This window comes from Perna viridis, chromosome 7 (genome assembly GCF_037379345.1).
Source record: "Perna viridis isolate PV_CMFRI_1.1 ecotype Kerala chromosome 7, ASM3737934v1, whole genome shotgun sequence".
Lineage (NCBI taxonomy): Eukaryota > Metazoa > Mollusca > Bivalvia > Mytilida > Mytilidae > Perna > Perna viridis.
Window position 1 is genome coordinate 36,737,018 of NC_142451.1, and position 24,504 is coordinate 36,761,521.

Sequence of the window (24,504 nt, forward strand, 5' to 3'; positions counted from 1 at the left end):
CTCCGATTTTAGTCGATTATATTCAACTTCCTGTTTTGAAAAACATCGCAGGTCCCAGATCCACATGTTTCTGTTTGAATCAAGGTTTGTTTATATTCACTTTGGTCATTTTACATTTATGTTGCATTAAGTTAAAATTATGTTTGATTAACTATGTCCGCGCGTCCGTTTGAGCTTGTCATCTTACTTAACCCAGTGTGCCTAGCTGTCGACCACAATTATTTTATACAGTACACCCTTCTTTATTGGTGGGACATACATTGTATAATGGTGAATCGTTGTCTATCTGTTTGTCTGTTGTTCATACTTTTCACAATCAAAAAAGGCAGTGGCTCCTTGTCCACACATCATTCGTGGACGGGGAGCCTCCTCTCGTCAAAAACAAACATAATCATGACAGAAATGCCTGATTTGTGACTGAAATATTGTTGAACTTATCCCCAAATGTACGAATATTAATGGTTTTGCAAACTGTGACTGTGAGGTCACATGTAATTAACTGGGCAGTTTTCTGCTCGTGTTATATACTAGTCGGGCTGTATATTTGATTGTGGAAGCAAGCCCCTGTGCTTGAAAATGGAAATATTTTATGTTGGTCAGGCATAGAACAAAACGTAGAAGTGTGTTATATAGAGGTTTAGTAATCATTTGGTGAGAATCCCGCTCAAAGCAATTGACATCGTCTAGATACCATTTAGTTATTTGTGTTTCATAAGGATTAAGTAAAAATAGTTATAATATTTTATTTATTTTGTTTCAATAAATGTTCTATTGAGTAACTCACTGAGCATACTCGGAACAGGTTACAATTACACAAGACTGTAACCGCATCTTCAAAGATATAAGAGTAATCAAGGGAACCAAGATTCTAGCAGAACGGGGGTCCTACTAATATATGCCTTGATACGCTGGAGCCGGAATTTGCGCCCATAAAAAGTAATATACGCTCGGAGGAATGTAATATAAGCCGAAGGATGGTAAAATGTGCCTGAGGAACTTATTTTACACTTCGTTTTTATTGCACTCTTATTTAGATCGAGGAATGTTTTGTGATTTTATATCGTGTGTGAATGACAAATTCAACTTTCATTATCTGAAATGTCGTTTTATGAGACAAAATTCTCAGTAATTATGGTTAATATACAATATTATTATTATACTTAATCATTTAAATCAGTGTAATTATTGAATGCATGAAACGACTTAGTTATATATAATTAGTACATGAAACTAATTGGCGATACAAGTATTTGTAAGGAGCATTCAGGGTTAGGGTTATTCACAGAAAATTATGGCTTCACATATGTCTTTACATTCTGGCATTTACACTGTAGTCTCACTCTCTGCTTATGTACTTTTGTTGCTTTAGACATATTATTTTGCATATTTTTTTAATTTTGTTATGTGTGCCTGTTTTCTCTGTCTGGTCTTTGTCCCTTGATAACATTCTTTTGATTTCCGCTAGAATCTTGGTTCCTTGGATTACTCTTGTGTAACTGTATCTTTGAAGATACAATTACATTCTTGTGTAATTGTATCCTGTTACGATTTATTAAGGCATTTTAGTATGTGAAATATTACAAAAACTGAGGTGTAAGGTTTTGTATTTGCTGGGAATACTGCTTCACACTTTTAATGTATTCATATCAGTCATATACAGTTTCATAATGTTTTTTATGGATTAATTTTACAGTTCAATGTATTCAATAACTTTAGTCATGTTAGTTATGAGTAAGTGTTAACAATTTACTCTCCAGGTATATTTTACCTTCTCAGGGTGCATATTATGTTCCTCTGGGCGTGTATTTCTTTCTGTTGGCACAAGTTTCGGGCATATATTAGAAGGACCCAATTGAATGTCTATTCCAAATTACCAGCTTCAATTAGTTGAAATTTCAACTGAAAACTGTAAAATATTTAGAAAACATTAAACTTGACTGTTTCTAAATTGCCATGCATACATAGAAAAATTGTGGTTAGATCAATATGTTTTAGAATCTGCAATTGGCTTGTGACTTCCTAAGGTCCATTGTTATTCTATTAAATTGTGTGATCTCAATTTGTTATTGAATACAACTTTCAAAATTTCAGTATTTGGAAAGTTGTAGCTCAATAATTAATGAAGAGGTATTTTATAAAGCATGAAATGAACAAAGGGAAGGTTAAAGTTTCGTATACTGGTAAGGTGGTAACAAGAAATTCATTTGATGATTTACTTCTATGTTGTTTTGATAATGTAACAGACACTTTTCAAAATTGGCTAAATATTTTTTTTGTATTGAGCATTTTATATTTAAATAGTTTTGATTGACCTTTCCATATATTAATAGGTCTTTGTACTAGTTATCTACATGATTGTAGATGGAGGCTGTGAAGTGTGTGTTTCACAGTGGACCAGTCACCGCTCTGTGTATAGTAGAAAAGAGTATTGTAGCAGGTTTATATTTTAATTATTTCTGTTTGTCAGCAATAAAAATTTTTTCATTTATGTCCACCAGTGATCTACTTGTATGTTAGGTTTTTAATCATGTTAACAATTACAAGTTACTTTTCACAAAAAAAATAGAACATTGAAAAGAAATGATTGTCGGACCTTTTCATGGAACTTAATGTAAAAGGGAAAATCATTAATCACAAAAAATTAACAAAGGTACATACAAATCTTTCAAATATGTCTCAACATTTTAAATAATAGTAACCTGTAAATATCATGTACAAATATGTACTATGGATTAGTTTATATAGTTTTTAGGAGTTATATCATAAGGAAAAAATGGATATATATCTATATCATAGGGATCAAAATGGATGTATATCTATTTTGGCTAAAAACATGCACCCAGTGTCTGGTATACTAAATTTTAAATGTTAAATTGTCTTTTAAATTTAGTCTCTGAGTAATTTTCAAAGCTTCAAATCATGTAAAAATTTGACAGGTTCAAATTATAATAACTTGAGAGTGATATTTTTAAAATCTTATATGAAACTCCACATCACAGTGAAATCTTTGAACCTAAAATCAGTTAACACAGATAGACAGAAGCATTTTTGTTTCTTAATTTGAATTTTTGTTTTTGGAGAAAACACTTAAATTGTCAATGTTGCATGTGTAACTTATCTTTTTGTTGTACATTGATAAGGATGTGGTGATTATTTGTACCTGTACAGTTCAGAGACTTTGGAATGTAAACAGAGGTTATCTGCCCTTCCTTGTACAAGGGTACATGGAATTAAATCAGGTTTGTCTAATGAGTTAAATAGTGCACCACTATAATTATGAAATATTGTCACATTTATTCTACAAGAGCTACATTTGTATAATGTATTGTTATTCAGAATGGCTTTAGATAAGAAATTTTAAGTTGAATAGGCTATTCAAAACATTACACCAGTACTCAACAAACCATTATCATAAATAACTGTTTAGAGAGTTCTAAACTTAAGGTCTGTTCTTTCACTACTACAGTTTGTATAAAAATAGCAGATGTGGTGTGATTGCCAATGAGATAGTCATCCACCAAACGTCAAGCAAGAACAATTATAGCCATTCAAAGTTTGCAGTTGTATGGAATACAAGATACATTGAAAATGTCACTGCTGTTTCTTAACTTCAGATGCCCAGGACCTACTGTGTATATATGGTGAGAAAAGGGCTTGTATTGTGAATTTTACCAGTGACAATTTGGAATGTACAAAAAGAAAAGTTTTACTGCAAGATTTAATATGGGACTCCCAGTTTCTCAAGGTATGTACATTTATATTCAGGTTGAAAGGATATGTTGATTTTGCAATTCTGCACATGGACATAGAAATGGAGGGTGTCCCTCCTCAATGCAATTCTGTACACGGACATAGAAGTGGAGGGTGTCCCTCCTCATTGCATCCTGAACACGGTGATAGAAATGGAGAATATCCCACCTCATTGCAATCCTGCACATGGACATAGAAATGGAGGGTGTCCCTCCCCATTGCAATTCTGCACACGGACATAGAAATGGAGGGTGTTCCTCCCCATTGCAATTCTGCACACGGACATAGAAATGGAGGGTGTTCCTTCTCATTGCAATTGCTCTTGTATCTTAATTTCTCTACAGATTTTTATCTAACTTGTATGGGTGATGTGTTTCATAAGTATCTATACCAATTATGGGTTGAAATGATGCACCATCATTTTTGTATGTCAGGTCTTTCATTAAGAGGTGGCACCTGAGATACTTTTACCCTTCTAAACTACTGAAAGGTACCTCCAGAATTTGAAAATTTCATATAGTTTTATAAAAGAAAATGATGAAAAGTTCCCCTTACAAAAGAAAAGGTACCTGAATTGTAAAAAAAAATGAAACCCCTAGTATGTGCCTTCTAGCTGTTTATACTTGTACATTTATTTGCAGATTTGATAAAATTACATGGATTACATCAATATTGTGCTTAAATCTCAATTTAGTTAAAACAAAGTTATGTGTAAAACAACCAGGTGCCAAATGCTGTGAACTTATTTAACCCAAATTGAATGATCTGTTAACTCGTCTAACCAAACTCTGAATGATCTGTGAACCTGTCTAAACCTAACTCTGAATGATCTGTGAACCTGTCTAAACTAGACACTTTTTAAATGTATTTTAAGCCTTGGAAAAGGGAACAAATTTTAAAATCTTTTAGTGGTTTAGGGTTAGGTTTAGACAGGTTTCACTCTATAGAAACTTCTCAATCTTTAACAATTTGTTCAGGTAATTTCACCATCTGCAGACAAATTGAGGAATCGCATCTCCTCAATCATTTGATAAAATGTATACATAATTGAAGTATACAACATGATGTGGTAATATAATCCCTGTATTATATTATAAAAGGGAGATAAATCTTCTTATGCATTAACTAAAATAAGGGTAACAACAAATTACCGAACACCAATCTGATTCATAATCAAGTCAAGTCCCAAATAAATCTGGCAAAAAAAAAGGCAGGGTATGGTAACATTTTGCTCTGAATTAACTTACTAACATTTCTTGTCTCATTTTATTTAGGTCAGAGGCATAGTTGTATTTGCTCTTGCCCACAATACTATAGTTAAATGGGACAGTAACAAAGACCAAATACTAGATATTGTTCAGTGTGAAGAGAATAGCATATTGTATCCTTTAATGAAATAGAAGGAAATGGATTTTAATTGTTGTGGTTGGTGAGATGGTTTAAAATGCTCAGATAAACCTGTTTGATTATTTGTTGTCAAATATATGTAATGTATTATCCAGTGAATGAAGTTAGTGATAGATCAACAGACAATGACTATGTGACTATGTAGAATGTATACAGCCTAATGTGCCACATATGATAATCATATGGTGCTCAATTCATATGATTTTGGCTTGGAAACATATGATAATCATATGTATGTGAAAAACATTTGATTATCGTACATTAATCATATGCAAACTGGAACACATGATCATCATGTCAAGGTCATGTCATATAGTTATCATATATTGCAAACCATGTACACTGTAATTCTCATGTGTGGCACTTTTGGATGTGTAGTCAGGTCTACTTAAACTGCATTATGTGGTCTATGTAAAATGAAGATGGGTCTGCATAGATAGGAAAGTTAGTTTCTAAGACTGATATTCTGTAAATTTGTGTCCAATCAATTTTTATACCCCTGTGGAGTATATATGTTCAGTCTGTGTGTCTGTCAGTGTGTTCATCTATCAGTTCATCAATTGAAGGAAAGCTATGGTAGCTAACAAGATGCAAAATAAAGATAGCACAACAACAATTGTAATTCTAATTAATGATTAGACAGAGGGCCATCAAACTTCATATCATATTTCAGTATTTTATATTATATTTCCTATATATGAAAGATATTGTGCAAGATTTATCACATCAAGCTGGGAGAATTTGATTTTGGCTGCTGGTACTGTCATTAATCAAGTGTTGCTATGGTCACCGGTAACAAAGAAAAATGAAGCTGGGAGATTACATGTATTACAAAGGTTCAAAGGTCATCAGGTTAGTGGAAAGAAAAGATAAAACATTATACATGTATAAACTTTTTTTTGTACATGTGAATGATTTATTAATGAAATTTATGTGTTCTGATTAAATTTAACAATTCATTGACCATTCCATAATATGTTTGATTGGTAGGTCACTGACACTATTGTACTACATATATAAACAAACAATGTCCAGTTCACACTTTTGTTGAAACTATTGACCAAACTTTACGACAAACATGATGACTTTTCATTCAAAATTGTCAACTTTCCTTTCATCTGTGGCAACATCCCTTCAGCAGCTGCGTATGGAGTACAACTCGTACGTTATGCTAGAGCTTGCTGAAACTACGCAGACTTTTTGTATCACGCTAGAACTCTCACAAATAGGCTTCTGGAACAGGGTTATGTTGCTACAAGATTGAAGTCATCATTACAGAAGTTTTATGGTTGTCATCATGAACTTGTGGAACGTTATGGTGTATCCATCTGCACCATGAAAACTGATTTATTCAATGGGTCATAGTTTTCCTTTCCTCGTTTGTCTACCCCGGACTTGACTTTTTATGAGCAACTCGGCGGATATTTCTAGAAAAGCAGAGGATGCTTACCCTACCGGTGCACCTGGTTCATGCTCCCAGTTTTTAGTGGAGTTCGAGTTGCTCATTTGCTTTTGTTACTTTGTATGTATGATTTTAGTTACTTTATGTTTTTTGTTGTGTATGTCTGTTTTCCATGTCTGGTCTTTGTCCCTGGATTACATTCTTTTGATTACCGCTATAACCTTGGTTCCCTTGCTTACTCTTTGAAACAATGTACTATGAAATCACATTTTTAGCCTTTTAGATGGATCCTTTGTCTGAAAAACATAAAAAATAATAAAAAATCAGTTAGCCATTGGTCATTATTCTGTGATATGGTTGTTTAAATAGGTACAAGGCAGGTTGTGGATCCAGGATTTCCGATTAAGGGTGTCATAGTATTAAATGATGCACGAAGCAACTCAAAAATAATTTTGGTGGTAGACTTCGTGAAAAATCAAAAAAGAAATTGTTTTCCAAATTTAAGGAGATGGGGGTGTATGAACGACACATTTGTCTTTGGATTGGTGCATGCAAGGATGTATATGTGTTAATTAAATAGATTTATTGATCTTGGATGCCTGCTATTTAAAGGAGTTAAATATTAGTCACAACAGAATGAAGGTATACTGAAAGGAGTAACCCTACAAAACAGTATATTGAATATAATACTCGAATGCGACATTATTTGATGGTTTATATTTACCTTGCTGTTCCTCTTGTCTAATCATGTGTGGGTTAAAAGTTGCCCTACTCAGTTCACCTCAGTAAAAACTGTCCTTCTTGGTTTACCTGAGTACCTTACCAATTATGCTTTGAAACAAGAGGGATGTTTTGATTTTAAGGTTTATTCAAGTATGTGTGTACAATCTGTTATGTAAAAATTGTTTTTTCAACGTAATTTTCTTGCACTTCTTACAAAAAATTGATAATTTGTTTGTCTAGTAAATGTTATACTTATCTTCAATTTCTAAGTACAAAAATACCAATCATTTTCAATATGCTGTACAGGTGCTTCAAGGAGAAACCTCTCATCAAAAACATTGGAATCAAATTCAGAACAAAGTAGTACATATGTACAGATAAAGATAATGTCACTTTTTCATAGAATTGTGTACTGTTACATGTAAAAATTAAGACTTTAATTCTACCCAGAATCTGAGGTGGAATTCTTTATAATCACGTATTGTATAGTGGGTAATGTTTATTTTTGTGGATGTTTCATATTTTCTTCAAAAAAATTTAAGTGTTCATTTTTTGGTGGTTTTAAATACTGCAGTCACCATAAAGTATTTAGACTAAAAATTAGATAATATGTTGTTTTACATTCTTTAACATGGGTGTAATGGAAAATTTGAACCTTGCAAATATGTTTGACTGTATGCTATCAGAAAATGACATTAAAATGTATGTATCTTTCAGATATTATTTAGTTTGGTCCATTTAACTGTTTAACCATTTTAACATTTAATCACCCATCTGTATATGATAGTGAAGAACTATATTGTTTCATCAAGAATTCTCAAACTGTTTCTATAGCAATGACCTCTGTCGTGTGATTTAATGAGAATTATGTATTTTGTTTTGAATATAAGGGTGTAATATTTTCTGTGAGATACAATGCACAGAAACACCAGATCTGTTCCGTGTCTGATGACAGGAGTATTAGGATATGGCAGTTAAAATTTCCAAGAGATGTTGCTATGGAAATGACCTTGGATGATCTAGAACTTGCTGATTGGATCAGTTGTGAGAGTACTCCATTGCATGTTCTCTTTGGACATTCAGCAAGAGTTTGGGATGTTAATTTACTTAGTGATGTCATGATTAGTGTTGGAGAGGTATGTAGAATATGACCTTCATTATATTTATCATACAACTCATGCTGAAATTCTGGCAATCATAACTAATATGAATTTGTCTTACCAGCTATATTTCATTTCACAAACAGCTCCAAGTTAAATTTTAATCATAATTGTAGCAGTCATGGTCTTTGGTTTAATAAACTTCAACTATTTTTATATCAGATGAATAAAAGACATTTTATGACTCCAGTTGTGGGAAATTTGCACAACATAATTTTTTTTTTTTTTTGGAAACAGAACATCAGGTTTCTTTTTTAATTCATGAAAATTGTCCCTTGTGTCTTTCATATTTACTTGGATTCCCCAGTTTTTGGTTGAATACTAGTAGATTATGGATTTTCAGATTTTATTCTTATTTTAAGGATAGTGTTTGTTGTGTTTGGAACTACAATGGGGAGGTCATTCAAAGGTTCAAAGGTCATAAGGTGAGTGAATGATAACAAAATAATTAATTAGAAAGAGTGGATATAGGTAACCAGAATATGGTCACGAGCAAATAGATTTAATGAATGTGGTGAACTTGTTCTGCACATGAGTTAAATATTCAAGTGTTCTTTGCAAGAGTGATTATATTTTGGTTGTTCATGATAACAAAGTTTGAAGATGGGCATATCATGTGCAGTAATGCAGCTATTTATATGTTTTCAAAATTTTATATATTATATTTTATATCTATTTGTGTAATAACGGTATATTATGTTACAGGGTAAAAGTATATGGAGCTTAGCTTCCGATGGGAATGAAATGTTTTTCGTAAGTATGTGTAGTTGTTTGGTTAGACTATGTAATTTCATGTGCTGAAGTGGTGTTTGCATAGTTTCAAGGAATCTAGCCCAATTCTGTCATCACATGTGGTACTGTTGAAGTAGAAACTAGTAGGAAGTTTTTTATACATGATACATTGTACTGGTAAGTGAGTAATTGAAATTCAATAAAACTTGTTATGAAAAATGTCAACATTTTTGGAAAAATCTTGCAAATGGAAACACACTTTCCTAATAAGTATGGAATTCATGATAATAAATGTACTCAAACCATTTTACACTGACTTAGAAATTTGGAGTAGTAATTTCAATTTAGTTTTCTGCCATTTAAGGTAACAGGAGGTGGGGATACCAGTATAAGGTTGTGGAAGCTTAACAAAACAGAGAACCAGTCTACTAGTAGCATCAATAGTCAGAGTCTTCCTTTTTGTATTGGTGATGTAAGTTTATAGTTAAGATTTACCGGTACTGCTTAAATTTTAAGTCACTGACCATAAAGTGGTGGTGACTTATTGTTTTTTTTATTTATATATTTTATTGAATTAAAGAGAAATTTTGTCTTTTCACAACAGTATGATTTTGGAAATTAGATTAGCCAAACATTGTTCCATTGCTAAACATGTCAATAAAAAAGAAATAAGGTAGAGCCACTCAGTGAAAAATGAATTATTTCTGTTGAAAAAGTAAAAATATTGTAGCAATTCATCAAGTAGACAAACACTGAATAAATTTATTTCCTGTTCAAGTGTGCTTGTCTCCCATGATTTCATCTAAAAAAAAATATGACAGAGGATAGTGGGTAAAATAAGCAGTACAATCTGATTTCATTTTCCAGTTTTGTGTTCATATCCCTGAATTGATTGTTTTCGAATTTGTATGCTCTGATAACCTATGGATTTTTTTTGTAGGATTTTGTTCGAGTTGTGGCATTTTGGAAGTCAGACTTTGTACTGGGAGTGACAAATGAAGGGTTTGTACTGCCCTTATATTAAAGAATCTATACTTCCATTGCTAAACATAGCTAAACTATGGTAAACATAGTTCATGTGGATTTGCTACTGATCTAAGAAAATGCTTCTTGACCTTTTTTTTTGTTGTAGGATGATGTCAGCTTATACAATTTACATCTAAGTAAACCCTTTTTTATTACTCCTGCTAAATGAGTTTGGTTATATAATAATCCTTGTTTTCCATCACTTTTGGTTTTCAATTAAAAATAAAAGACTCTCAACCCAAATATTTTTAAGCTTTAACAGTTAACACTTTAGTCTTTGGACTGGTCATTAGCTTTCCCATCATTGAAGGATGGCACTAAATTGTATGTGTATTGCTTGTTATGGTCACTAGTCATGACCCTCTTAAAATTTTCTTTGAGTATTTGTAATCTGTGAACACCAGATAAAATTTCTTTAGATTTGAAAATATTTGTGTTAAAGCTGTTTCTAGTTGTCATAACGGCTCTATGCTAGAATAGGTAAATGTATATCACAAGTATATAAATTATGTTAACATATTAAACTATTTTGCCTACTAATTTTTTGAAGATCCTGTTCAAAAGAATTTTGCAAGTACTGGTATATTTTTGTATTCATTATTTTGCTGTTTCTTGAATTCACATTTAGCTATCTTGTCACTGTTATGTTTGCTTTTTTATATTTATATTTTCAGGCTTTTCCCTTCAGAATACCCAAATTGACACTCAGCAAATACAATTACATTTTGAAAAGTCATTTACAGTTTAATTTTTTTCTTTTCAGGTCATTAATTATTTATAGTATTATTGAAGGCAAGTTTAATGTCCTATTTACTGACCCTGACTTTAAATCTTACTCTGTGATGGCTGTGTCAGATATTATAGCCATAGGAAACATCAGAGGAGTGCTACGTCTCATTATTGGAGTTAGCGGTCATGATACAGGTACTACATGTATTTAATGTACAGATTGCATCTCCACCATTTTTGACCTCTTATAAAGAAAACATGTGGGTATCTGGCAACCTATTGATACTGTACATACATTTCCTTTCCATGGCCTGCAGACAATGGAAACATATGTCTTTCCTGCGGTCAAAGGGTTAAGGTCTTAGCACATAAAAAGTTGACTGAGACTATTTGAAAATTATTGAAATTCTTTGTGCTAATATGAAAAAAAATATGGCAAGTTATGTGGCCTGTTTTTTTTTTATTTTTGCGTCAAATATATGATAAAGGAAAATCTTTGTGAAAGCAATGTCTGATTGATAGCAACAACACATAGGGAAGTTTTATAACTTCACTTAGTTTTTGTTTCAAGAAATTCCATGATTTTATGCAGAGATAATTTATGTGTGATTAGAAAACATATATACATTTTCATTAAAAGGTCTACTTGTAAAAATGTGCACTTACAATTTTGTAATAAGGATTAACAGTGAAGCCTGTCTAAACTGAACACTGAATAAATCAAAAACCTTTCTAAACTGAACACTGAATAAACCTAAAACCTTTCTAAACTGAACACTGAATAAACCAAAAACCTTTCTTAACCAGCATCTTTCATATCAGGTTAAACCTGAATAAACCCAGCACCTATCAACTCCAATCAAATTCTACAGTTAAAAAGGAGTTTTGTTTAGAGAGGTTTCATTACATTTGATTGATTTATTTTCACTTCAATTTCTAGTAATCTACCAGTATGTAAATAAGTATTTAGCATGATAAAAAAACAAATCATTTTAAATAAGTCATATAAACTATTTCAGATAATTTTTGTGGGATAGATTTTAAATGGACAGACCACAGTCTATATTCAGGGAAGGTTTTTTCCATCCACTGGTTGTTGGCTGATAGACTCCTTACTACTGGACCTGAAGGGGAAATAGTATGTATGAAAAAATACTAGTACATGTACTGTGTGAAAATAACTTTTTCTTAAGTAAAGGATTAAAATGCTATGGAATTTTTATATGTTTTACTAGTAATCAAGACATCAGTTTTAGGGCACTTTGTAGTTTTCAGTTTTTTGCTATTTTTTAATCTGTCATCAGTACTTTTGTACCACTGTGCAAAGAAGGAGAGTCAGGATACATGTACAATTCAGTGTTAAGCACATACAAATATGTATATGGTATTTTGTTGAATTTTTCTTTATTCTCATCTGTAAATATTCCCTTGCTAGCATATGTTAATAATTATTTTTGGTTTGTTAAACATGTTAATTATATCACATGATTCATACGGTAATCATTTCTTGCATAGCATATGATTCTTATGTGTAGTACTTTTTGTTGAGTATGTAGGTTTAAAAAGCACCAATTATAATTTAATTTTTATGTTTATGAACACCAAAACCCAGGAAGTACTGTCAACAAATTATTATTGTTATTATTCGAACTCAGCAATTTAATAATTAAGGTTTGTCAGGACTCATTAACTGGCCATAGATTGTATGTTTGCTTTATTTGTTATTCAGGTGAGATATTTAATCTTATTTTTCACATTACAGCACTGTTACAAGCTAAAACAAAAAAATAATAATATTGATATGCAACTGGAAAACAGATTTTCACTGCCACCATGTAAACAAAGATGGGTGTCGGCTGCCTCTCTAACAATTGAAGAAACACATCTGATTGGTGGAGACAGAGCTGGAACAGTCCACGTTTATAAGTGGGGAGGTCATAGTGATCAGGTTAGAATTTGAACAATGTATGAAAGATATGGAATCAGCTAAGATAATTCTTGTATGACCCAGTTCATATCATAGCACTAAAACATAGAGGCTTCATTCCCTGTATTGCACTTTGTAGAACTCTTGGTGCTGGATTTGGCTTCCTATTTGGGTATTTTTGGTTGTGAGTACTTCTTACAAATTGTTTTTCACTACAGTATATATATCATTGCCCAAGGGCCTAAAAATTGTACCATTTACCAGTAGGTACAGTCATGGTTTGTACAGTAATATCTTATTTGACAAGCACTCTAGACAGACCTAAAAAAAAGATACTGAGCATGTATACTGATCCACCATAGTAGTTCATAAAATAATTGGACACTTAAATTTCCAGATCACAGAACCTAAACAAAGTTTCTGGAAGATTCATGGTAAAGCTGGTATGACAGACATTATCACAGCAGACGATGTGATCTACACTGCAGGCAGGGACGGCCATTATAGGGAATTTAAGTTTGATGATGGACAACTTGTTTTACTCAACAGTAATAGGGTATGTAACGCATTATGTCTCAATACATGTACAGGTGTATATTGGCTTATTGTAGGATATATAGAAATAAAAGCCAAGCAACACTAGGCAAGACAAAAGGGTGCACTTGTAAAAAACTCTAAATTTCATGCCAACAAAATGTTTTTCCCTCTGACATTTTTGGGTGGGGAATATACCTTTCCATGGTAGTAATACATGTATGATGAAAGCACTGATTTAAACACCAGAGTGGATTATAGGAAGGTTTATCATTTGTCAGTACAGTCGACTCCACTTAATCGCATATTGCTTTATTGCATATTTCGGTTATTAGCATAATTTTCTCCTGCACAAAACCATTTCCTATTATTCTATTAGGGAAAAAATCGCTTATTTGCATAGGCCTTGGAGGTGCATTTCGGTTTATTGCATAGAGAATTTTGCCTCATCCAGGTAAAGACAGGTTTTCCCAAATTCTATTTTAAGCCTTCGGGTCATAAATATGTCAATCATATTTATTGTTGTAAAAACTAGAATTTTTACTGGCAAATAGCCTTTGCAATTAAGCGGAATCCACTGTATTGAGATGAGTGGTTTTTATACCCGCTGCAAACAAAGTTTGGGGAGGATATATAGGTCTCACCCTATCTGTCTGACCGTCTGTCCATCCATCGCGCCGAACTATTTTCTAAGCAGCTTGGAAAATTGTTATGAAACTCTGTGGGATGTGATATAACCACGTGCATATGTGCATACAGTCAGGAAATTATATTAAGACAATAATTGTAGAAATGATGGCTGCTGAACTCAGATGTATTTTAGCAAAACTTGGTCTCATGCCATATCCACAACACCTCTTTAATGACTTGCAGGATTGTTATGAAACTTAATGGGGTGTTAGATAACCATATTGGGATGTGTATATTATCAGGAATTTATGTTGGGAAAAAAATGTAGAAATGACAGGTGTTGGAACATAGGCATTTTCAAAAAAACTTAGCCTGATGCATTGTCAACAACTCCTCAATCACTTGCAGAATTGTTATGAGACTAAATGGGATGTTAGATTACCTTATGGAGCTGTGCATATTGTCAGGAATAAGTCATATTCTGTTATTATAGTGTCAACAAAAAATGGCACTGATTGTTGTTAGGGTGTTTTAGAAATGGTGGCATATTGTGTGACAAAAGTGTGTATCCATCATTAAAATTGTGTCCAATATGAATGGTATGTCCACATTGGTCCCCAAATGTACAGGGTTCAACAGGCTGTGGGGGTAATAGGCTAGTTAGTCATACAACTGACAAAAAAATCCCATAATCTCAACACATTATTGGTCATACTTAAAATTACAATGTACAGCAATCTGAGGGCAGGTTTTACTGGCATATTAGGTTTTGTGAACTTTTCTTTGTATTGGCAGTATATTCTTTCCTATGTTTGACGTCTAATTTTGTACTTTTATTGTTGTGATGAAATTTGTTCTTTTTAAGTTGGTCTGCTTTGTACTGGCTATTCAAACTGTCACTTGAATGAAATATTTATAATGAAATTATTTTAATTTTTTTCTCAAATGTGTTCTGAAAGAATAATAAATCATATAATGAGTAGAAGTTTATTGTTCTTAAAGATTTTTACCCATGTCTTCTTTTGAAAATTTTCCAGGTATATAAAGGTTTTGATTGGCTGGATAAATTTGAACTTAGACCTGATGGTGATGTTTATATCTATGGCTTTCAATCAGTAGGTATAAGATTTAAAAACCCTACATATCAAATAAGTTGCATATTCTAACCACTCAGTCCATTCTAGAAACTTTAAGCGCTCCTTAACTTAAATTAAAAAGAACAAAATCTGTAATAGTATACACCTGAAGATATGCATGAGGTGAAAAAAAAATCCATGCGTGTCATGAGTAAGGGAGATAATCCTACACTTGCATGACTTTTGAAATGTCATCATTTAATGTCATATGCCTTTTTGAGTGTTTTTTCATTACAAATGAAAAAATTGCCTGACTTGAAACTTTTCAATGTTATGTTGAATTCCCTTTTCTACTAACCATTGTTTAGATTTTCTGTTAAAATTCACTTAAATATAGTTTGATCAATCTTCAATTAGTTATTCCCATTGAAGCTTCTTGTTTTATTCCTTCATAGGACTGCTTTGTACTATTCAGTATCTATAGTAACCAAAAGTTAGTACAGATTCCCTGTGGAGGTGGACACAGGGCTTGGGATTGTCTAATATCTGAGGACAAGGTCAAATTTGTATACCTTAAGACAAGGGATGTTGTACTTTGTGATACTGACCTTTTGACCAATCAGGGCATTGTCAAGGTAACTGACTTTTTTTTGTGATAATGATCTTTTGAACAATCAGGTCATCATCAAGGTAACTTTGCTTTTTGTGATAATGATCTTTTGACCAATCAGGTTATCGTTGAGGTTTGTTTTTATGTTACTATCTTTTTGTCTAATAAAGTAAATATTAATATAAATACATGCTTTAAATTACATGGCAGGTCCTTCCTTTCTGACAAAAAGCTTTTCGTATGAATTTTTCTATTCAATGGTTCCATTGGGATAATGTTTGTTTTTGTCTGTTAAGTTCATGTTATTTTATATTGTAAATTTTCTTCATTGAATTATTATTATATAGTGATTCAGACAATAAACTTTGCAAGACACATTCAATTATTATAAATTAGAACTTTCGGTATTACAATCAGTAAAGCATGTAATAGCCAGCTTCAGCGGAAATAGGAGAGTCATATGTTCTTCTTTACCAAATGTTTTTACAAAGGCAAATGCCAAACATTTTTGATTAATTTCAGGAGAGTTTGCATGGAAGGGAGACAACTTGTATGAAATATTTGTATTCCTACAATATTGGTAAGGATATGCTTTTTGATTAAGGTACAAGTACCTGAACCAAACTGTGCAACAAAAATTGTGATCGGTCATCAATCACTGATCAGTTTCTGATCAGTCATCAATCTGTCAAACCAGTCCCTTAACTGGTGATCGCATCACGTGAACACAGAGCAGGCAATGTATTTTATGGATTTTGTTTTGTTTTCCTTGTTAATTTTACACATATTTACATAATGTTATAGATTTAAACATCAATTTTTACTTTTATTTTACATTTCTTTTATATAAAACAGATCTTACTTCATTTTATTTAACAAAACTCCGATCAGATTGGTCATTGGTCATCGATCCGTCAGCAATCAATCAGTCAACGGTCATCGATCCGTCAAATTGTTGCATGGATTGGTTCAAGGACTGTATACAAACTCAAATCCAGTTACATGTATCATAATTACAGAAATGTTTGTTTTTATTTATGACTGAAATTAAATTGATAAAATTGAAAAATAGATTAACAATTGACTTGCAGTGTTGGCTTCAAATTAAAAGATTAAAGACCTTAAAAAATACTTGTGCTAAACTGTGTTTTACAGTTTGCAATTAATTAATTAAATCCATTTCATTTTTTGCATTAAGAGACTAAACACACCTGTACAATGATCAATTTTACCTGTGAAATGTCATGAAATCTTTGAACATTACAGAATTTATTTAAAATCTCTATGTTGATTTACAAACATGTAATGTATTGTTTATCTTCTAGGAGACACACCTGTGGACATAGTTCTAACATCTAGTGAAGATACTACAGTACTTTTGTCTAAGCTTAGCTGTATCCTTCATGCATTTCATTGTGTCTTTCATAAATTGTTCAGTAAGCTTGTTTTGCATGAACCCATGGGAACCCATGCGAACGTACATTAGTTTTACTTCCTGGTTATCTTGGATATCATTTGTAACATGACGGACAAAAAATGTGAAACCATGTGGTCCTTTCCACAAAAAATTCGTAAATGTAAAATTAGTCATAAGTTGTGACATCACAATACTTTGATTTACTATGACGTCATAACTTACGACTAATTATACACTTACAATTTTTTGTGAAAAGGACCACAGATCTGTGATTAAACTGGAACAAGCCCCGTAATTGGATTTTTTTTTAAATTTGAGAAAACTAATTAATTTTATTAGTTTAGATTTTAAAGATTAAGGAAACTAGGAAAATGATAGTTTGTTTAGAAGTTGCTTGATGATCTTACCAGAAAAACTCTTATGACAAAATAATGTTCACTGACTGTATGTTAAAAATAATTGAAAGGCATTTTCTTCTAAAGCCATGTTTTTTCAGTGTCTTTGAACTGACATTTCTAGTAAGGTCCTCAAATGTGGTCAAAGAAGTTAGAAAGGGAATGAAATGTTTTTCTTAACTGCTGCTAGATAATAATTCAGGCATAGTGAAACTTTCTCGAGTCCACACTCTGAAGGACCATATTTCTAATGTAAAGTGTATGACAATATATAAATCTGTTGTTGATGGAAGCCATCTTGTTTTTTCTGGAGGTGCAAGAGCTCAGCTGGTCATAACCAGAATATCCATTAATCAGAAGGAGACTGAAAACATTCAAAATGAAGCAGGTTTTAAAGCTACATTCCAGACATTAAAAACATGTCATCTTGGAGCTGAATGGTTAACACATAAACAAAGGAAGCAGAAATCGTTAAAATCAAATCCAGAGACAAGAATAATGAATCTCTGTGTAGTTGGAGCTAGGGATATTCTGACTAATTGTCTGGGTAGTATATATATTGTTGGAGCTGCTTGTTCAGATGGTTATGTAAGGTATTTACATATGCTCTCTACATGTGCAGTGAAACCTGCCTTTACCATACCACTTTTTAAGACTTGAAAATTTGGTTGGTTTAGACAGGTGTTTGATTTATGGGAGTTATACATTAAAACTAATATGAAGGGAGTTTAAAAAGTGTATGGTTTAGACATTTTTTATCATTCAGTGTTCAGGTAAAGAAGGCTTCACTGTATTTGACTCTATATACTCTAGAAAATGTAGATGTTTTTACTTTTCATTGAATACATGTTTCTTGATCAAGAGAATGATAATTTATTAAACAAGTACATGACATCAATTTACTCCAGCTGTTATAAGTTTCTTATGTTAAGATTATATAAATCTTGTCCTTTCTATAATTTATTGACAAAATATTTCTTTATAATTTTAGGTTTTTCGTATTCAATGAGGAGTCAAAAGAATTAAGTCCTCTCTGTGAATCAGAATTTCATAATCATTGTGTTCTGAAAATAACTCAATCTTTCATTGAAATGGAAAATCATAAACATTCTATATTTCTGTCTGGAGGAACAGATGGTAGAATTGCACTTTGGGATATATCTAATATTCTCAGTTTAAAAACAAAAAGTAAAAATTGCTGTAATTCATCTTCATGTTTGAATTCAGATTCAGACTCGTCTTTAGTTCTTAATTCTAATTTGGATACTAAACTACCTGCTGAAGGAATGTGCAGTAATGTAAACTATGGTCCATTAGACCGTGACCAATCACCTCCAGATAATTCTAGTGAAAACTTGACTAGTATATGTCCAGGAAGTGTAGGACCATTAGAACCAGTGATAACCGTCCAGTGTCATCAATCTGGAGTAAATGCAATCAGTACTTTAAGCATTTTAGGTATGTCAATTTAATTGGGTGTTTAACTCAACATAAAAATAGTAAAAATTGTATGTGTTTTTTTTATGGCCCAAAATAAGGTATGGATCAAAGTTACAAATAAGAAATACTGAATCAATTACATTTAAGTACCATTCCATATAAATTCAGACACTGCCTTTGGTAAAGTGATTCATGGTGTAGAAAAACCCACCGAAAAATTGATGTTTTTTTACTCTACTTACGCTATATTTTTATGTGACAATAGTCTGTATTTAGATCTGAGAAAACTACACTACAATCTTCCACTAAAATCAACCAAATCAAACCAAACCAAGAACAATAACTCTTGCAAAGTATTAATTTCATGTACAAACCATATAAATTTTGTCTTAAAAGCGCAACAACCAAATAAAAACTAAGACTGATTATGTGGTCTATGGCTGTTTGTGGACATGAAATAAAAGTTAATTTGGTGAGTTTTTGACATGCATGAATCACCTCCTGTCTGATTTTTATAAAGACTTAAGTGCTGTCTGATTAGATAATAATGTTCAGTCTAATATGCTCAATCAAACATTGTCTTATCAGGTCATCCTATCTTGAATACTTATCAGGATTGCTTTTTTTTTCAATTTACAGATAAACAATGATCTCACTTTAAAGGTTACTGATTTTTTTTTGTTTTTTGGTTCCAATGTTGGCCTTCATATAAAGGATACACTGAAATTGAAACGTGATAAATGATGTTATCTTAGCCAGTTTTAGGAAAAATTTGTACTGGTAGGCGATTAACATCCTTGACTACTGTTTTGGGTCTTGTTTGGAATAGATATATTTGTGGAAGTTCTACCTCTTTTATTCCACTGACAACAATGTTGCCTTGGTAACAAAGCTTTATCTATCCTTCTATTTGTCTTAATATATAGTTCTTATAATTTTGCTTAAGGTTCAAGTTACTAGAACAGCTTAGATGGGTTTTATTTTCTTCAGTATGCGGACATGGGATATGTGTGCTTAGTCATTGAAGTTTTTTTTATTTTTTGCAGGGAATAATATTTTAATTTCCTCTGGAGGTGATGACAATGCTCTTGTTTTATCTTTGGTCACATGTAAGGGAGATAAATATGAACTGGCTAGCCAATGTAGTGAGTTATCTGCCCATGCTGCTCAAATAACTGGTAAGTCATGTTTTTATTCATTATCAAATAATTAATGTACCAGTAGAAGATGTAATGTTGTAGGTAATACAAGTTTTCAACAAGAAATAATTGTCAGCATAAAAAAGGAAAATGTTTTCTCCCAACTTTGATGCATACATTATAACAAAAAAATTACTTTGTTTATGGGGTACCAGTTTTAAGGGTTTTATGGTTCAGTTAACCAACAGTTAATTACCAGTCTACATAAGATTCAGATACTGTTTATGGTAGAGCTGATTTATGGTGTAGAAAAACCCATTGAAAAAAACCATGCTTTTTCAGTCTATATTTGCTATATTTTTATGTAAGGGTAGTCCTTTCTGTATTCAGATCTGTATTTTTTGTGGAAATTGAACATTCTTCTCCTACTAGAAATCAACTAGATCTAATGAAATCAAGAATGATAACTCTTGTAATGTGCCAATTTCTTAAACAATCTACGGTATAGTCATTTATTTTCATGGGGGACAAATTTTCATTGATTCATGATTCATAGTTTTTTTAATTCTCAAGCAAACTCCTTGATTTGCCGTAGTCTTCAATGTTAATCGCACAGCTCCAATCCACTCTTGGCAAGGGAGATCAAAGAATCTTTGAAGGAAGCATTTTTTTACTGTTACAAAGCTTTTATTAGCCAATTATCCATTAAAATAGTATGAAATTTTGGTTCTGTTCAACAATTCAGCTGTAATTTATGTTTCCTGTTACGTGTATATGAAAGTATATAGAATCACTTCTTGTGTAAATTAACACATAACTAAGTTTTCTTTGAATAAAATTTAAGGTCAATACCAGTCACACAATGCAATACTGGTACATACATAACAAATGGACAAACTTCACTACAAAAACAAAATGTGTATTGTTATTTCCTGTATTGATGTATGCTTTTATTATTGTGGTAATTTATTTTTTTTAGATAAAACAATTATATATTTGTAGTATAGAAAAAAATCTCTTCTTAAGAAAAAAAAAATTATAATTCAAATTTTTTATTCATGTAATCACATCTCAGTTACATTTAATTTTAAAATCTATTGTACCATTCACAATTAATGATATGGTTACAGGTATAAAGGTAATTAGTAAGACCAAAATCTTGACAGCTTCTGTAGACCAGAGAATATGTCTATGGGATGTTTATTACACAGATATTATACCGAGCAAGGTATGAATGATTAATATCCAGTTTTGTTAATTGAAATTCATTGTGACTTTAATATAATGAGAATGGATATGGTGAATATGTTAAAAGACAACAACCCAAATGGAAGTTCAGCTCAAGGCAACCCATGGTTCTTCAATGAATGAAGAGGAAACCATCACACCACAGGCTGCAGCTTAAGTCTTTTTATAGAGATTCCTCTGTCAGTCTATCTACTTATAGTGCAAAAATTTGTGAGACTTATGTTTTGATTAATTTGGAATAATATTTTTTGGTGAAAGCATACTTCATTTGCATATTCCTGTTTTCCAGAGTTACTATAGAAGTACTGTTATTCATGGTTTTCATGATTTTATCAAACAACCAAATCTAATTCAAAATGGAATACAAGAATTCTATTAGATATTGTAACTTTGAAATGACTTCAAAAGTTAACTTATAAATTGTTCACACATATATTGTATGTTTGGGTGACCTGGTTAGGTGTAAGCTGTTTACATTGCATATTTAGGTGACATGGTTTGGTGTCAGCTGTTTACATTGCATATTTAGGTGACATGGTTTGGTGTCAGCTGTTTACACATGTAGTTGTATATTTAGGTAACCCAGATATGGTGTAAGTTTGTAAGTGTACCAGATATATCACACATGGAAGTTTGGGAAGATAGCAACAGGTGATGTCTATAAAAATATTACAAGATTTTTGCATTCATTTTTATCAATTATGGACTTTTAACTAAGTCCTAGGTCAGTATAATCTAACAGGTCTATATATATAACGTATTGACTGAGTGAAAGTCCTTAATTTATATATTACATATGTAGGTAATGTATGTTCTTTTTTTCTGCTTCGTCTGCAACACTTCCACCATAATTGGCTTAGAGTAATTACGGAACGGGACAGTTTATATGGGATCTAAATTTATAAGTATAGCATCAGTATACATTGAATAGAAACATCAAAATATTTAAAATAGAAACAAGGCTTCATGTACTTGGAATATCTTTTGCATCACATGATCATAATAAACAATGAACCTAGAAGACTGGGTGTTACACCATATGAAATATTTGTGAATATTGTCTCAAGTTGATTTTATATTGCATGAGCTTGCAAGTTCAATATAATTTATGTTATATAAGGGATAATATTTTCTAATAGTTATACAATCATCCAATAACCCTTTTATTGTATAGCAAATGATACAAACTTATTTAAAAAGTGTTTTTGCAGCTGATGACATCTTGATTTCAAAGCTATATCGCACTCATTGCAATATGGAAATATATTGCATGCTAACTTAACCTTGCTTTCTATGTGGAAAATATATTGCTACATAAAATGTTTATTCTTTAGATAATAGTGAATTATCATATAATCCATGTGTAGCAAACTTCATTTAATCACATTTGAAATAACCTCTATATTTTATCCCTAATCTTTCTCCCACTATTGCAACACTTTTCTTTTGTGGCATTTACTTTATTTGACATCAAAGATGATATGGATTTTATATCTGCCAATCACAAAGTCATTTGAAGATAACAATAAATTATTTAGAAAATATTTACACAATTGGTTGTTGTGAATAACCAAAATTTGATTATTCATGCCAAGAACCCTTGAAGATTATCATCTTTTGGTGTTCTTTGGGATCATATGTAGAATATTGAATCTTTAAATTAAATATCCTATGGTTTTAGTTGTTAGTCTTTCAATTAAATGAAAAAATGAGCTTATAAAATCTGCTGCATAATTGTACTTTATTTTTAGTAAACCTTGAATCTATTTTTAATTTTAGGTTCTATGTTGGTATTACTGGAGAAGGATTGGTTTTATACCATATTGACAAAAATAAAAATCTATTTTAACTTGTCTATATTTATTCCTGTGTTTACTCCTAATATGTTAGAGGTTGGAATTTTGTTTTTTCATACTCCAGTTCAGAAAATAGTTTGTCAGACAATCTCTAACATTGCTGTGTCAAGGATGTAACCTTGGAAAGATTAACACAAATGTACATATGTAGTTCCACCGTATCTGTTCCATGTAGCTTACCACTTCAATAACAAAGTAATGGAGGGGTGAAGAGAGGGAATCAGGGTTCAATCGGTATAACAAAGTAATGGTACTAGACAGAGTGGAAGGGTGTAGAGAGGGAATCAGGGTTCAAACGGGATAACAAAGTAATGGTACTAGACAGAGTGGAGGGGTGAAGAAGGGGAATCTGGGTTCAAACTGTATAACAAAGTAATGGTACTAGACAGAGTGGAGGGGTGAAGAGGGGAAATCTGGGTTCAAACGGTATAAAAACGTACTCCAACGACTAGACAAGGAAAATCGACATGCACAAAAATATGCACCTAGAAATAAAAGTAAATTACCAACCAGGATCCACTAAAAACTGGGAGTATAGAAGGATTTGTGTTACAGATTATTTCTGGTTACATTTCGATTTTAATAATTTTCTCTTGGCTGATTCCCTTTTTTGAATAATTATTTTCTTTGCTAAGCTGAACTACTTGCACATTTTTTGTAACTCTAGATTTGGTAGTGATATTCAATATGAATTAGTATGTGGTATGTTGGAATAACCTTGTCCATTAAAATTTCTTTGCAGTTATCTAAATTCCCAATGAATGGGTTGCTTTGATTCGAGTTTGTTCTGTGGTTTTATGTTGATATTTTGTAAATGTTTTTGGTTGCTGTCTGATATCAACTTCCCGTTTTGTGGGACTTTGCCATTTTTCACTTTTTGGAATGATAAAGAAAATGTTCGTCACAAAAGTCGTGGCTACCACTGGACGGATTATTTCACATGTAGTAAATTCTATTCTGTGTTTTGTAGATGGGGCATAAAATGTAAGTGGTCTGATAGCTGATATCAACTTTTCTTAAGACTCTCATCTTTTGATATAAGGAATGAGTGCGGTTATGCCTACACAACCTGTGCTAATTCCTTTTTTGGGTGAACCAAAAATAAGGAGAGCAGTAGAACATTAAACACTAATTATTTTACTCATTAGAGTGGGGGCTAAATTGCAACATCTTGTCTGTCTGTTCGTCTGTTACACTTTCCTGTAATAGATTTCTTATGAGTAATCATATTTTTTTCTCCTTAAATACTCATTTTAGTGGCTAAAAATGAGTAAAAAAAGAAAATTGTGTCAAAAAGAATAAA

The 24,504-nt window shown here is 31.9% G+C and overlaps 1 protein-coding gene across 3 annotated transcripts; it reads left to right on the top strand.

Annotated features, from left to right (window-relative positions):
- Positions 1-4: 4 nt before the first annotated feature.
- LOC148612517 (tRNA (34-2'-O)-methyltransferase regulator WDR6-like) lies at positions 5-23,200 on the top strand. Of its 3 annotated transcripts, none has more exons than XR_015924423.1 (25): positions 5-84; positions 2,331-2,437; positions 3,141-3,239; positions 3,615-3,745; positions 5,025-5,131; positions 5,862-6,009; positions 8,173-8,418; positions 8,805-8,867; positions 9,148-9,195; positions 9,539-9,646; positions 10,115-10,176; positions 10,964-11,124; positions 11,949-12,067; positions 12,692-12,877; positions 13,254-13,412; positions 15,058-15,135; positions 15,552-15,731; positions 16,229-16,286; positions 17,032-17,100; positions 17,709-18,111; positions 18,746-18,976; positions 20,005-20,136; positions 21,228-21,325; positions 21,923-21,996; positions 23,125-23,194. XR_015924423.1 is itself a non-coding variant. In XM_088594046.1 (25 exons), the coding sequence occupies exons 2-25, from the start codon at positions 2,362-2,364 to the stop codon at positions 23,192-23,194; spliced, it is 3,342 nt and encodes a 1,113-aa protein (XP_088450172.1). In that variant the 5' UTR covers positions 5-84; positions 2,331-2,361; the 3' UTR covers positions 23,195-23,200. The 3 variants fall into 3 exon arrangements, 2 of the variants coding, with proteins under 2 accessions (XP_088450172.1, XP_088450173.1); XM_088594046.1 differs by having other exon boundaries at positions 18,510-18,976; positions 23,125-23,200; XM_088594047.1 differs by having other exon boundaries at positions 2,362-2,437; positions 18,510-18,976; positions 23,125-23,200.
- The last annotated feature ends 1,304 nt before the right edge of the window (positions 23,201-24,504 follow it).